The sequence below is a fragment of the Lissotriton helveticus genome, chromosome 1_2 (assembly GCF_964261635.1).
Source record: "Lissotriton helveticus chromosome 1_2, aLisHel1.1, whole genome shotgun sequence".
Taxonomy (NCBI): domain Eukaryota; kingdom Metazoa; phylum Chordata; class Amphibia; order Caudata; family Salamandridae; genus Lissotriton; species Lissotriton helveticus.
In genome coordinates, this window is record NC_136058.1 from 5874612 (window position 1) to 5891537 (window position 16926).

The 16926-nt window shown below is 44.1% G+C and overlaps 1 protein-coding gene across 4 annotated transcripts in view; it reads right to left on the reverse strand.

Annotated features, from left to right (window-relative positions):
• The window catches only part of PRPF38B (pre-mRNA processing factor 38B), a 79458-nt gene that overhangs the window by 40220 nt on the left and 22312 nt on the right, over positions 1-16926 (reverse strand). Inside the window, exons 2-4 of one of the 4 annotated variants that reach the window (XM_078668382.1) lie at positions 16725-16805; positions 5469-5528; positions 4972-5040 (exon numbers count right to left, since the gene is read on the reverse strand). In XM_078668382.1, the coding sequence (XP_078524508.1) occupies positions 4972-4983 (12 nt within the window). In that variant the 5' untranslated portion in view covers positions 4984-5040; positions 5469-5528; positions 16725-16805. The remainder of the gene's footprint in view (positions 1-4971; positions 5041-5468; positions 5529-16724; positions 16806-16926) is intronic. The other 3 variants (XM_078668375.1, XM_078668357.1, XM_078668366.1) reach the window with 3 other exon arrangements.

Genomic DNA, 16926 nt, shown 5'->3' on the forward strand with positions numbered 1-16926 from the left:
CTCTTTCTATCCCCCTCTTTCCCAAAGTAGCTTTCCTCAGTTCCTTTAATTCTCTCTTTCAGTATCATTTTATATCACTCACTATCTCTTTCACTCAGATGTTTCTCCCTCAATCTCCACTTTTACCGGTGTATGTTTATCTAGCTCACTCCTCTTCTCCATGTGCGTTCTCATTCCCTCTCCCCCTTACAGGGTGCACCCTCTGCCGACAGGGTTCCCGCCTAGTCGTGTTCCTCGGGAGCTTGAGATGACGCAAGGCTACTTCACCCCCGATCCTCACTCATTTGTGATGTCACTCCTTGGATCGGGAGATCAGTGTCTGATGTGTCGTGACGTGCTATCTTTCTTTTAAAGTATTCGTGAAGTGAGACTTCGTTCATCCCCCAGAAAATTAATGACTTGGTATCTCCAGTGCTTGAAGTGGAAAAATAGTAGTGCAGGTACTTTATAACAGGGTACCTGCTTGTTTCTGAGAAGTGCTGGTACTCTCCAATTAAAAATATCAATTCACTCTTAAAAAGAGCTGGTATTTTCCCTCTCAAAATCAAATAGTGCCAGATTCAATGACAGCTTATTAACCATTTTAATACGTAACTTCTCTATAACATAGCTTACAAACATTGGCAAAGCCAATAGAACTACCTAAACAATTATAAGGTCCCAAAGGTGAGACCTATTGGCCATGCCAATGCTTGTCATTCCAGAGGACCCAGATAGGTAAACATCACGCTTTGCCAAATCCTCTTTCTGTGTTCCACTGGCACCACACTCATTGAGCCAATCACAGCATCCCACATCAGGAGGCAGTTCTTTTTTTGGATGCTGTTGGGGGTTACTAACCGTACAGACCCATTGCATGTAAAGTGTGCGCCTTTCCTGAATCTTGAATAACAAATGTAATTTTCATTTTGATACTAGCAACCACACGTCATATCGGCTAACAACGCAGCCATGCTTCGTTGTAACTAACTGCTCTAGACTGGTCATCAGACTACAAGCTCAGCGATATACAATACAATAAGGCAGAGTATTATTATGCCTGCTGCAAAACACATGAATCAGGTTACAAATGCACTGGGCTAGAGTCCTTCCATTTCTGGTACTTTGCTGCAGTTTCAAGATATTCTTGGGGTAATTTCTGATATTTATCGGTTTCCCTAGACTTCATTGCTTGATTTTGTTCAGGAGAAAGTGTCACTCATAGTGATTGAATGTCACTCATATTTACAGTGATTTTATGAAAATGGCACACATAACCAATCTGAAACCCTAGCAGTTATGTACCCTGCAGCAGTGCTTCAGAACTGCTGGGGATATTTTAAGGCCCTTTTTAGACCATTGGGTTTCAGAAAAGAGAATAGTTTTTTTAAATGAATTTCCTGGTTTTTGTCCACCCACAAAGGGTCACTTAAATTGCCACACTTAAATCGCTGCATTACTTTCTAGCAAAGCTTTTCAATGTTAACAAGCATTTACAATGCAACGGCCTCGCCGCTGCAAAAGTTAGAGGTATTGGCATTGTAAATGACAAATTTTTTATGTATGTGTTGGTTTTGAAAACAGATAAATGGCATAGTCATTTACAATGCCAATAGCTTAATCTCTCGCAAATGTGAGACCAATTGCAATTTGCGGTGGCGGATGTGTGCAGTGGCGGATGTGTGCAGTGGCGGATGTGTGCAGTGGCGGATGTGTGCAGTGGCGGATGTGTGCAGTGGCGGATGTGTGCAGTGGCGGCGGATGCGACGGTGGTGGCGGATGAGACGGTGGTGGCGGATGCGACGGTGGTGGCGGATGCGACGGTGGTGGCGGATGCGACGGTGGTGGCGGATGCGACAGTGGTGGCGGATGCGACGGTGGTGGCGGATGCGACGGTGGTGGATGTGGTGGGCGATTTACTTTGCATCATTGTGCTATATAATTCGCCACACTAGAGTCCATGAACAAAAAAGCATTGGTAAAGCCAGTAGCTCTCACCAATGAGAGCTATTACGTTTGCCATTTCTTTTAGCCATGTCATAGCGCTATTTATACTATGTGGGAGGGGAAACAATGGGGGTGTGAGGATGTGGCAAACAAGGAAAGGCGGCAGTCAGGGTGGGAGAAAGGACAGTAACCACGGGCGAGCAATGATGTAGGCAGGAGGAAGGTGGAAGCTATGATGGGAGTACAAGGTGCAACAAGGAAAGACAAGCACCACACTGCTATGTCTCAGTTTACGTGTTACATTCCTCACGCATTCCAGCATGCCTCTTTAGTCCCTTCAACCCTTACTGTTCACCGGTGTCAGTTAAGGGGCACAGCTAAAGTAAATAAAAATAAACAGCTTGTGACGCTTACCCTCACGTTGCCCTTTGTGCTTATGCGATCTCCACGGAGGTGATTAAACGCATGACAGGTGTGATAACCGACCTCTGTCATGCGTTTAATCACCTCCGTGGAGATCGCAGATATGCTGAGAAGCAATGCATGCCTCCCTCGCACAGTGCAGACACCGGGTTTGCGCGCTGCCTGTGGGACTGGAAAAATGAATGGTGCCCCATGGCCTTGTCGGAAACCTAGCCTAGTGCGGAGGACGCAGAGCTGTCTTAGGGTCAGTGGTAGAGCTAAGGTTATTGTAAGGTTGAGAAGCACTTTAAAACACTAACGCTGCTCTTCTGTGGAAGGAGTGTTCGGGACGACCAAACCTAGTGTGCATGCTTTTGCTATGAAGCATGCGCACCAACAAGGTGTGGGGGGGGGGGGAGCACATATAGACGAGGAGCTGCAAACGGGGGTGTGATTTAGAGGCAGCAAAACTCACGGCCACGTTGGAATGGAATGTGAGTTAATACGCGGAATGCCTCGGATGCTTTAACAAATTAATATTGAAGGAGTGCGTCGAGCTAAATAAAAGTGAAGCCGACTGACGCTTGTAAATAAAAGTGAATGTGGTTGAGGTGCGCAAGTTGTCTCTCGATGCCAATTGTTTATTAAAGCGAATGGTAAATTTCCTTTGTAAATGGGCGAGTGTTCATAAGCAGTACGTTGTGGTTTCTAAAAATGTACATAGCTGATAAATGTTGACATTTGAAATGCCACGTACAGACTCGCCAATCTCCAGCCCACCTCCTACTCTACGCCAACTTGTAGAAAAAAGTAAAAGCTTCAGCCCAGCATCATCTTCCCTAAAGGGCCACCCACAGTCCTCTCCCTCCAGAGTCTGGTACCTGTTGCATAACCACGTTGTCAGGCTGCTGAGGCTGGACTCCAGTATTTGCGCCATCATCTGGGGTGGGTGGGGGGGGGGGGGGGGGGGGGGGGGGGGACGACGACGACTGAGCTACGGGAAAGTAACAAGTACGTTGGAGATCAGGGGGGGTTGCGAAAAGGGTTTTCGTCAGAGGGTAAGGCACTTCTGCGAGGAAGAGAGGTTTGCCCGAGGGAGTTGTCAAGCAGTTAGTTAACCCTCTACCTGGTCCACGGATAAAGTTAGTTTGCAGTGAAGTGTGGTAAAGTTGCGGTTCCGTTAGGGGTGAGCTTCATGGTGAGAGGCAGATATCAGAAGACTTGGAAGAAGAAACGCTTAGCATGTCAACTAGTAGTGTAGTGGGCAGGGGTAGCATAAACTGCTGGGTCGCCGAGCCTGTTAGTTAGCAGGGACAGAGTCTGAGGCCTGTGAGGTGCGGTGCCCCGGGGTTGGCCCACACAGTGCAAGACCGGTGAGGTGCGAGCGGCTTAGACGATCTCTTCAAACATTCCACGGCGAGTAACCAACGAAGTGCAGAGGCACTCAACAACCTAAGAAGCTGGCAGTCACGCAGAGCCAGATAGACGCACATGGGTGCCAGCGCGGCCACACAACAGTATTGCCTCCTTCAATCAACTGCCTCAAGCATTGGGTAGGCTCACACAGGAGTCTGTAAGCCCCGTCCTTTTTGGATTGAGGGGCCTGTTTTTCTAGGAGAGAAAGAAACAAAAAAACACGCCCCCTCAATCCGAAAAGGACGGGGCTTACAGCGAGACAATGATGTCACAGACATCTCCAATGGCTGGCCGGCGTTTAGGAGGCCAGTCAATGGAGAAGAGGGGCGGGGTTTACCCTCGCTACTCTGAGACATGAAGTCTCTAAGCCAGACCGCGCATGCACGTAGCCTACGCTAGCCTCGACCTAAAAAGGGTGATAGAAATTACTGTTTTTTAAAATGGACGGGTCCAGGATGCAGCGGTGCCCCGGCAGGGGTGCATACATGGGGGCTACAACATCCCAGGGAAAAATAGGGCCCCCTCCCACGAGGTGAGGATAGCAGCTGTGCTTCAGTAGAGCCGCAAACACTTTAACCATGCCAGTTTCACAGTGGAATACCCTGTTAAATCAGTTAACATTGATTTAAGGGTGAAAAGGAATGATTACGAATAAAATGAGGTGCCGCAATAATGCCGCTAAATTTCCACTTTTGTGCTTCTAAATTTCCATTTTTGTGCCTCTAAATTTGCAAATCTATGCTGCAATATCCTGGGGGGTTTGACTAAATACCTTTCCCCATAAAGAGCTCAAGATCACTCCAACAGATGTTTTAATGTTAAGGGATTCACTTGGAGAGGTAATTTCATCGGATATAGAACTGTAAAGCAGTTTTTCTGTTCCAGCTCTTGGGAATCTACAAATATCATGCCAACGCAAATAGTCTGTCATTTACTGTTGTGGGAATGCTTTACAGCCCACTCCTTTTTTCCACCACAGTTGATACAGTGAGTAACATAATAGTGGAATAATACCACCCATAATGTAGAGGGCTTTGAAATTGTGATTTTAAAAGATAAACCAAAACCAGCTGTAGTCAGTACCACAATGACAACAGAACAATCTATTTTCAGTGCTTAGAGATTAAACATATCAATGTAAAATGGCTGACTTTAATAACAAGCTACAATTTCTAAAAATGAGCTACAAAGCACAGAAAGCTGCTGAATGCACGTACTTCTACTTACCCCTCCGCACATCCCTGTCTGGCCTGCTGTTTTCCTGCTCCCCTTTTCCCAGGGTTCTACATGTATAACCTTGAAAGAGAAAGAAAGCAAGATGTGAGTGACCATCATCTGGCAACAAAAACACAATATATAAACAAGCATTAACGGATGAAAACCCTTTAAAGTAGGTTATACACATTTTAGTATAATTAAAATGACATGGCTGACAAGACTAAAAATGACTCCTGAAATGAGGACCAGTTCGTTTGGGAAACAAAAAAAGACTTGTACTAAATTGTATATCAACTTAGTTAATATGCCCTTAGTTTTAAGATAGTCTTCAAATAGGGTCAATTGTCTGTATAAATTATGTAGTTTTTATTAACTATTAGGTACTCATTAACAATCAAATTTCTCTGAAGATTTGTGTTCCTTAATTCCCTAGTAAACTTAGCATCTCGCCCACAAGCAAGCTATAAGAAGGAAAGCTACATCAGAACTAATGCAAGGTCACTTGCCAGCAGATGCCGAAGAATGCAGCTTCGTAGTCTTGAAAGTTGAACACCAAGTGGGACTGGCTGAGAAAAGGAGTGCATTAACAGATTAAAAAGGCAGTGTTTGAAGAATCACAACACGTCAGAGTCATGTTGCACTGGAAGAAGGATAGTAGATAATCAAGCTGGGCAGGCAAAGGTTTAGCAATTGGTGGCATTTTTTCGATAAGTACACATGGCTTGGCAAAACTGAGCTGAGTCCATTTTTGCTCACCTCTTATTAAATTATTGTACTATAAACACCCATTGAAGCTCTGATGTGTGAGTCACACACAAAAGAGTCGTCTCTCCTTGTATGCTCTTCTTACAGGCTTAAACGTACTATTGCGGTTCCTATATTCTAGCACCGATCTGAATAAGGTCATGGAGTATTTTTGTTATCAGAGGGAGACTAATTATGGATGCCAGAGGCCTGCAACGCCGCTCTGCCTGTAATATTTATGGAGACCCTGCTGGGGTGGGACTTAGTCCCCCAGCACCCACCCTGCTAGCTAAAGGAGAGGCCTGACAGCTGATGTTACTAAAGTGTTCCGGAAGTCCCACAGCACAAAAGGCTATTATGGCCACCAAGAGTGGATATGGTATTATAGACCCCCGTTTTGTTTGTACTGTTCTATGGCAAAGTCTGTGAGAATATTCTGTGGCCTACTATTTATTTATTTATTCAAAGTTTTATATAGCGCGAACAAGATCCTTACAGATATCAGAGCGCTTCACAGAGACAGGGGTAGGGACAACAGGAATGAACAAGATAATGGGAGCAGCATAGTAATTACTAACATAGTAGGATAACAAAATGTACAGAAACATATCAAGATACAATCAGGTAAACAAGTAATAAAAGAGTAACATATATTGGTCGGTAGTAAGAGAGTAGCGAAGTAGTGACCCCATAAGGTAGGAGTATAGTGTCAGAGAGTAAGGTGATCAGTGATACAGAGCGATGCAGAGTCTCACATCCAGTATCTGTAAAGTTCAGGAGATCTTGGCCAGAAGGATTGTTTTCACCTCTTTCTTGAAGAGTGCAGTGGAGGAGATAAGCCTGGTTTCCGGAGGGAGCGCATTCGAGATCCTGGGTGCCATTCCTGAGAAGGAGCGCTTGTATGTTTTTTCTTTCCGGAATCTACTAGGTTTCAGGAGTAGATTTTTTTACTACGATTGGATCTCGACCCTCCTGATATAGACAACTTTTGCGCGAGGTAGTTGGGTGCCTTGTGGTGCACGTCCGAGTGTGTCATTACTGCAATTTTTAGCTGTATTCTGGCTTCAAAAGGCAGCCATTTTAGAGATTTTAAGTCTGGGGAAATATGCGAATGTTTTCTTGAGCCAGTAATGAGTCTCGCGGCAGCGTTCAGGGAGGCTCTTAGGGGTGCTGTTGTGGATAGCGGTAGTCCGCTGAGGGCCACAATTCCGTAGTCTATGCGAGGGATGACTAAAGCTTGTACAGCAGTTTGGAAGTCTTTGGCAGGGAGGAAGGGTTTGAGTTTCCTCAGTGTGTTGATTTGGAAATTAGCCCCTTTTGTGGCTTTGCTAACGTGCTGTTGCATGTTGAGCTTGGCGTCGACTGTGATGCCTAGGGATTTCGCTGAGTCCACGATGGTAGGTTGGACATTGAGTTGGACTATATTTACTCTGCTGGCATTAAGACGAGAAACCTGGCATTACACGCAAAAGCAAAGCAACAAGTAATAAGGACCACTGGGTGACTTCTTCCTGCACTATCGTCCCTAAGCTCAGTGAAGAATCTTCAGTTTCTCCGTCACCCATACCCCCACCAGCAGACATGTGTATGAGAAAGTCCCGGAGAGCGGCAGATAATTGAACATCGCCAACACAGTCAGTCGCGGTAGATCAAAGTTTTACAGGGATCACAGAGGATTCAGTCTGGATCTCTGTTATACAAAAAGTTAGTTTCACTCAGAGTTGTGAACCCTCTGAGGGAGAAGCTGGGCAAATTTGAGACAGTAGTGGGGCAAATTTTGAATTTGTGTCAGCAACAGCAGAAGCCTGTTGCGAACAAGCCTAAGAACATACTTTCAACGGTATCCACCTGTGCCAGAACAAGGTGTGCCATTGGCTGGTCAACCACTCTAACTTCAACATTCAGGAATATAAGAATATGTTGCTGGCACGTTGCATGGCATGGATTGGCCCCTCCACTGAACCTAGTCAAGGGGACTGTATCATGGTCAACTTAAGTTACCCAGAGATTACAAGGAAAATTCTGTCCCAGCATTATCGCCCTATGTTGGGAATAGCAGTGTTAGCTTTCTCCCCTATGGCTTCTTCTATAGGCCCCCCTCATCTTGAACAACACATAGCCTTGCCTCGGGTCCCATCAGGTTATTATACATTTGGCAATTATAATATTATTTGTAACAACTAGTTCCCACTGCTAATGGACCTTGATGGTCAGGACTGACAGTTTATTACTCCCCATGATATGAATTTATGTGCTGAATATAGTGAACAGATATTGGGGAAGTTGGCTGAGGCTTCACAGTATTCCGACGCCGCTTTTTGTGCTCCTTCAATCAAGGTTCACATGGCTATTTGTACCCACCTACCTTCATCAGGGTTGTGGAATTTAATAAAATATCTACTTGTCCATAGGACAGGTTGCTTCATAAATCTACTTGTCCTGCAACATAAACCACTTGTCACTTTTGTGCCGTGTAACGCGGCGACAAATTACAGCAGCAATCTTATTCTATAAACGGTTTGATATAGCCTCTCAAATTATGACAGGGCTCATACCATAGAAGGGTTTGAATACCAGCAATTCCCTTATCTTGCTACGTTTCTGCAGGTCTACATTCTGGGGCTGAAAGTAGTGGTAAGCTATAGTTCAAGGGTTGGAATGCCCTTTTTAAGTATGTGCAAACCTACTAAGTTACATGTTTTAAGTGTTTTCACCAACTCTTTTCTCATACTGACAAAAGGTTCGAAATTTACTCCTGACAGTGGCAGACGTAAAACTTTTATTTAGGTTGGGGAAAAAAGTGTTTGGAGGAAAAGTGAACTTGAAACATGAGCAAATCTACACATGCACATTTGCTCATGATAAAATGCAGTTCACACATTTTTTAGGAGTACTATTTCTTGGCCTACTGCTTTAATTTATTGTGAATGCCTGGAAACTGTAAATATGCACTCAATGCAAGGATATATACTATGGATGCACTTTTGAGACTTAATTAATTAGGCCATGCGTTAACCATGACCTTTTGTGTTTAATAAAATTGTCTCTCTCTCTCTTTCGGTCTATCAGATGGCTTCTCTGTGAGTGACCGGATTCTGCTCTTTTACAAGGAGCATATTGGCACACAAAGTAGTTTTGTTCAGTGCCCGGAACTGCTGTGGCAATGTGTGCTTTTGAGACCAAAAACTATTTTTGCTTTTGCCAATGCCTGTTAGAATGGTGAGGGCCCAGCAGCTCCAACACCGATAAGGTTTTACAAAAACCATGCCTAAACAAGTCACGCATTGACAAAACCAAAAGGCTGGCCACCAATTTCATACCCTCTGGCTTTGCCAATGCTTGTTTATTTTTGTTTCCCATAATCTTATTCAAACTGGTTACACAGCTTTTCCAATATGAATATTTTTGGGAAATACAAGCATACATCAACATGTTACTAAATGATGCTGCAAAGATATGGTACATAACATTTTACAGTAGTTTAGCAACAACAACAAAAATTTCCTACTTGCATATTTTTGAGAACTTATTTTGAAAGCAATAAATCACTCTTGCTTTCAAGCTTCTGCAAATATTTGCATATAATCAAAGGGCCTTCTGGGAGCATTGTATATAGCCTCATATTACTAAACTTTGAAAACGTGTGTACAGATTTATACTGGAATCACAGTCTGTAGTGCAGGTCGAGCTTACAACATCTACTTTTAGTGATCACCCTAATAATAAAGGCTTTGCATTAATGAACCAGAAATACAAGTTTGAACTGCATTGACACATGGACACAAATATTAATTTAGCTGCTGACACTGCCCTTCCCTGATCCATAATGGGGTGCTGCAAACTGGCAGCTAAAGGGGTTGTGCTGCAAGGGGTTGAACCTACTTGTCCCAAGGACAAAATGCACATGAAAACTTATTGCCCTTAACCCCAAACAATATGTCCGGGCGTTGGGCTATGGGAATTTCACATCCCTGCTTCAAACAGTGTCACTTTGCCTGTTGAAGAGGTAGCCAGGGGGGATGCTAAACACAGGGGACAGAATGTTGTGGGACAAGTGACAGCAATTATTTTACATTAGGAAGTTAGAATGTGGCTGGGCTCAATCCTGAGTGGCTGTCTTTCAATGATAAATATGATTTTGCAGAAGACTTGGGCAGTATTACCCATATTGTGTAAAGAATGTCCGTGTTATTCTTCTGGTCCTGCTATGGCCTCACCCCATGGGAGAGGCATTGGGGAGGGGTGCTCTCTATCAGGGTTAAATATAACCTTAGAATTCAAGTTTTTGATCAAAATACAGCCGGCGCAGCATATCGGGGGTGCTGGATGTTGGAATAGTATAATTTACTATTCCAACTCCAGTCTGTGTGGACAGTAGGGAAGGTGTTGGATTTTAAATCCAACACCATCCCGCAAGTCGTTGTTCCGACTTGCAGAGTAATGGTATGCGGAATCACAACGCGGTCATTGTAACGACCGCATTGTGATTTTCTGCGGGCAAAACGTTTCGTGGTAAACATGGTTTACTGTTTCAGCTTGGAGTGGAGGGACTGTTGTAGATATGGTTGACTATTTTCAGGGTTCCTGTCCAAATAAGCCAACATGTAGAGGAGGGGGATTGAGCTTCAACTATCGATTATATATTTGCTTCCAAATATGTCCTGCAGTGGTGCCTGAATGGCGCCGTGATAGAGACCCAATGGAGCGATCATAATGCCTTATTAGTTGAGGGAGCCTACTTATTTTGTTGTGACAAAACATTGTTAGTCTGTGATGGTATCAACAAGCATTCCAAAGACAGCCTAAAGGTAGTGAGGCACCTAAAACATCCTACCGCCGTGCAGAACTGTCTTCTCAAAAAGAACATGGCAGCTTTTTTGTGGTGCCTAGGCAATGGCTCAGGAGATGTGTTATTCTTTAGATATCAATAACTATGACACCAAGAAGCATTTTTTCCTCGAACCCCCTCAAACCTGTTTTAGAGCACCGGCGATGATTCGATGTGAATTTTCAGTATCTAATCACCTGAGAACGGCGCTGGCAGGGATTTCCAGGGATGTCAAGGCAACCTGGGAGGCCAGGCATGGCTATAAATTAGCCATCAACAAGAGCAAGCACTATTTGTATTGCAAATATTGGGAAACCCATGAATCAACTGCTGCCCAAAATTGCAGCAAAGTATTTTGGGAAATAGTTAAAAGGCTTCAGCAGCGAGATGCTCCCCCTATTCAACTTCCAATCTGCTATCTCCCAGGACAGGAATGGGTTAAGCATTTTACCCATTTATAACAACTGGATAAAGATGGAGTGTGAATGTATATTGCAACAGCATCTTGCCCACTCCACCCCTCCACGTTACTGTACAGGAAGTAAAGGACGCAATCCGAACTAGTGAAGTTGGGAAGGCGACTGGTTCAGATGGGATCCAATAGTACTTCCTAAATTTGGATTTATGGGGGACGCTTACTCACAAATGTATTTAATAACTCTTTGTGTAGTAAAATTTCCGAGTCTTAGTCACTCTCTACAATCGAGCAGATCTTCAAGAACGGTGATAGAGGTTGTGTAAATGTTATAGACCGATCTACCTAATTGACACCCCAATGAAGGGTTTTCTTCAATTGACTACAGTCAGGGCCACCCACAATAACATTCTAGCCCCTTGCCAGGATGATTTTCGTCCAGGGCTAGTTACAGTAGAGCAGTGCTTGAATTTACACACGATAGTGAGCAGATACCCTAGGACTAATCGCTGCCCACTGTCCCTGGCTTGTATGAACTTGTCAATTGATTTAGATAGTGTAAATATGGGTAAATTGTGGCTGATGTTAATTAAATTAGGGGTAGAAGTCCCTTTAGTAAACCTTTTACAGTCTCCATGAGCAACTAGGTGCTAGGGTACGATGTGGACAGTCAATGGAAATCTAGGATGCCTTTTCACTAGCTAGGGGGTACGCCATGGGTGCATGCTTGAACCCCTGCTTTTTATTCTGTATATTAACTATTTGAACACTCATCTATCGGGTTCCACAGAGGAAGTGCCAAAGATTGCCACCTCTGCTGTGATGACAATATTATATGCTTTTGCAGTTTTGTAGGCTAGAACATTCAGTGCACTGCGTATCTTATTAGAATCTTTCGTGCAATTCATGTGCACCCTCGACATGAACACTAACTTTGGGAAAACCCATATAATGGCGCGTGGGCCCAAAGAAAAAGCCTGACAGCCATAAAACTGAATGAGCAACACCGTAGCTGAGTATGGAACTTTTGCTATTCGGGCATGTTGTTTGACTTCAACCACAAGTAAATACTGCTTGTCTGAGACTTGGAAGATTACCAGGTTCCCCTTTCAATTCAGCCAAGAAGGATAGTAGGTCCACTTTCTCCCCCTAACTTAAAGTTTATAAAATGCAATGTGCCCCAACAGCAACATGCGGAGCAGGGGAATGGGGGCACTATAATGCTTCTGTCAAACAGACAGAAGAAAACAGAATCTGTAGGCAGTTAATGAATCTGCCGCCTTCTGGTGCTAATATTTTGCACTCTAAATTGAATTTACAATATATTTTAGATACCATTAAATTGGCACCTCTCCTGCTCTGGGTGAGTGTGTGGAGTAACAATAATCCAAGCTTTAACAGAGCAGTAATAGTGGATTGCCTTAGCCAGGATAAGGGGCTCTCTATTCCTTGGTTTAACTAGGTCAGTAAATCTTTTGCCGACATTAGTCACCTTGGACTGTTTAGTACCCCTGGCTCCATTACTAAGCAGATAAGGGGGTGGTCAAGTCTAGGAATGCCTAGAATACAAGAAGCTACTAGTAAACATACCATCTGTAATTTCTACTTCACTCTTACGGCAGTAGACACTTCACTAGATCTTACACTGGTGCTCACGTGTTGGGAGAGGTCCCTTCTTTTTAGGTCTCGCCTACGTGCTTTTTTGGCCAAAAACATGCACGCTTTGCATTGCTTTCAATGGCAACGCGTGCACGTTTGCAGATTTCCTTGCAGGAGCGAGCTTTGACGACATCGGTTTGTAATTAACTTGCAAACAGATGGTGCCCATGTTTGCTCCCACAAGGGAAATGCTTTGTAGGTCTGGTTTTTTTTGCACTCCTGTGCCAGCGAACTGATGCATAAAGATCGATGCGCACACACGTTGTGCCGGTCCCTGCAGTGTGATCAAGTAAAGTGTACTTCAGATGTTTATTCTCGTCCACAAGCACTTCCTACAGATTATTTAAATTAACATCCAGGCAGTGGAGCTGCGAGAAAACGTATGGCCGGCTCGCTCCATGGCAATATATCTTAGTGAGCTGTACACTGATAGACAGAGTCTTTTCATAATATTGGAAGTCGCAGGTATGTGCATTTCACCCACTGCCCAAATGTACTACGAGACTACGCTTGCCGAGTATGCGTGCTATACTACAGACACAATAAGGCATCGGCAGCGATGACGAACCAATTAGATTATCTACAAACATTCAAAGTTGTTATGGAGGTATTTTAGAGCGCCTTGCATTTCCAGTGTTGATACATATGCAGAGGGTGAGTTGTTGGACGTGAGCGCGAGCTCAGCTCGTCATGGTTTTCAGGGGGAGTGGTCTTTGCTCCTTTCCATCTTAAAGTTGTGCGCTCCTAGAAGCGAAGTGCTAATTCGGTATTGCATTACAGATTTCCCAGAGTTACTTAGAACGGAGGGCGTCAGCTGCAGACTTCCAGATAAGTTTGTTAGTTATACTGCGCCTACAGCATGACATGATGGGTTGACGTCGTTGTGGAAAGGTTACTGGGATTTTCATCTTGAACCGCAAGTTTTATATCTGCGTCCCAGACCACCAAGGGGAATGTCTGAACTTACACGGAGCTAATTTATAGATGGTCGGTGGCTCAAGGGCATGGTCCTGTGCCCTATTGGTTGTAGCTCTAGTGTGCTTAGAAACCCAGAGTAGAATGCACTCCATGACCTTTCCCTGTTGTCCTATTGATGCTCAATTGCTGTCTAGGGGAATGCCTTAGAGGCCGATTTGGGGCTCCTTTCTTGAATATTCATTATGCGCTTAGAAGCTCTGCATATTCGGTATTATGGGTGCATTCCTCAGAGTCGAAAGAGCATGTTGTTCCCCAGCATGCCATCTTCTAGGGTTAGAGCCCTCGGACATGCACAGCCTCTTACCCGTTTTCGTCCGAGAGACAAGGAGGTAATACACATTTTTTGTCATCTGTATAAAATATGAACTCCAGGAAAGATCTGCTCATCAGCTGTACAGAGAGCCTTTGATGTCTGCGCTTTAAGTTTTCTCCTCTCCGCTTGCTACCTCTGAGCGGAACCTCCCCTCCTGGCTCCGGGACGCGGGCTGTGCTCTCCGGGCACCCTGCTCCTGGCAAAAGCGCTCTTCAGAGATCGCGCTGGTGCCAGAGTGCTACTAGCCTGCATGGAAATCTGGAGATTTCACGGCAGGCCGGTGGCGCCCAGAGGCAAGTAGGGCTGGGGTAGGGACAGTTGGATGACAGCCGGAGCCTGACGTGTGACTGACTCTGCTTCAGCACTCCCTGCCTGCCAGATGTTATGAAATCTTACTAAACCCCCATAGCTCGCCTCCGTCGTCTCTCAGCACTGCTGTGTCCCCTCTCCCCCCTTTAACAAGCAAGAGGGTTACGAGCGAAGCCCGAGCCCTTTAATGGGGACACCTTAATGATGCCAGGAGCAGTGCATTCTGGGGCGTTTTGGATGCGTTGCTCAACACCATTCAGTGTATTTTTAGCGCTGCATTGCAACTGAAGTTTTTACGGGAATTTCTGTGGATTGTATAGCAAGCATCCTTGTCTGTTCTTGGCATTAAACCATCATTTCCCTGTGGATCAATTTTTGGGGATTTTATAACGAGATGCTCTGCCCACTGGGCTTATCCCACTCTGTTGTTTAATACTCGGTGGCGGCTACAGTAAATAAACAAGCATTGGCATAGCCAATAGGTCTCACCTTTGGGACCTTATAACTGTTTAGCCATGCAACAGTTGTTGCACCAAGGATATTGTGCTGCATAACTAAATACTTATAAGGTCCCAAAAGCGAGACCTATTGGCTATGCCAATGCTGGTTTTAGATGCTTCAATAACTATGCGCCATAATCATCTTTTATGGAGCATGGCTTATTTATGAATGAGATGAATCATACCCTAGATGCAACAATTAAATATTACATCATTGACATCTTTCCCCTAATAGTAGAGGGTCTTAAAACATACTGGCGCCAAAACAATAGGATGCCACTGTTAAACTTGGCACTTTTTGCAGGGCATACCAAAACCTTTAGACTTCACCACTCCTGTTTTGCTCAATTCGTTTTTGTTGACTTAAGGACTCTGCATACTTTACCTCTGGTAGCCAATGTTTGTGTGTGCTCTTCTTTAAACATGGAAAAAAGTGGACACAAAAATGGCACAATTTATTTACATGCACGTCCCTATTAAAGTGGTACTACATGTACCCTGGGCCTGTAAATTAAATGCCACTAGTGAGCCAGCAGCACTTATTATGCCACCCACTCGAGTAGCCATTTAAAACATGTCTCAAGCCTGTCAGTGTAGTCTGTGTGTGCAGGTTTAAACTGTCATTTCAACATGGAAAATCAAACGTTTTGCTAGGACTAAACCTGCCTTTTTGATTTATGCAAGTAATCCCTAGGCACTAAACAGGCCTTAGAGAATGGTGCATTATATTTAACCCTTACCGCGCGCATGACTGCCGGAAGCAATTGTGCGCAAAGGTGCTCGTGTGCGCAGGACGGCTCCCGGCCGTCCTGGCACATGACACCGGAAATCCCTCTGGTGCAGGCGGGATTTCATTTTCATCCCTAAAGACTTGGGATCTGGGGAAGAGCTTCCACAGCTCCCGAGGCACCCCGTAGTTTCTATGAAATGACGCTCTGCGTGCACGTCGCGCTGATGTCATTTCATAGAAACCGAAACTGAAATGAGCCCCAGGAGGGCGATCCCCAAGCAGGGATCACCCACTAGACACCAGGGAGGGGGTAGGAAAAAACAGTCTGGCGCTCAGTGTGCTTTTCTGATGAAGCAAAGGTGTGGGATAGCTTGTTGCCCACTTGGCCGTGTAATGGTATCTGTTGCATTTTGCTTTTTCCTGCAAATTTTAACCATCATTTTTTTCAGCTCAGTCTTAAATCCACAATGAAAAACTAGCCTCTCAAATGTACAGGGGCATTAATCTATCTTCAAATGCTAAATAGCCCATCTGTTATAGTGTGTACTTTTTCTGAAAACGGCCATCCGTTCCAGAAAGTCTATGGAAGGGAGTTAGGTGGGCAGGCCTGGTGTTTGCAGAGTTAATGCATTTTATTCATAGCTGGCCATGTAGATATAGATGGATTTTAACTGACTTTTACTGTTTTTTAATAGGTACACAAGGAGTATGTTATCTGATGGATTATTTGTTATGACAACTGTTTTTAAAGTGATAATGTACTACTGTGATTTATCATGTGCTTTCACAACCTGTTTTGAAAGATCGAATAAAGATTTTGAACTGAACTGTATAAGGCCCCCTAAGTATTTTTTATCAGAGCAGCTAAAGGGTTGTTTACTTCTCAACCATAGTTGTAACAATGGAAAATGAGGGTGTCTTTCAGTCCTTTGCAAAGGGGGCACAAAGGAAGGCTACAAATGTACAAAGAAAAAAAAACTTGTTGTGGGTCAAAGTACCTGTCAAGACATCAATCCTATTTGGAGAAAGGAAGCATTGGTAAAAGATAACACGATTATAAATGTTGGAACTTAGTAAACGGGTAGTACTCGAAGAGAGCATTCTTCTTTGGAAGAGAGTAAGAACAGCTTCATCAAGGACCGAATTCAGACTAGAAAAGTAAAAAGCAAAACACCAAACTAGATGCGAAGGTCTAGAACTCTAGTCCCACAAACTTAAATGCTGAAATAATAGTAATGTCCCCCTCAATTGCTCTAGATCAACGTGAGCAAGAAAGGTTCAGAAACCTGAGGCGATGTTCTTCTGGGCTACAATTTCATTCTGGTGAGTGAGCGGGCTGGAGACTACAAAAAACAGGAGTAATCCCTCTAAAAAGCAAAGAGACAAGATTATACAAAACCAACCAAGCACAGTAAACTATGTAATTGTACTGAGATCAAATTCAAAGTTAACGTGTACAGTCTTTTTTGTATATCAATGAGTGGTGTT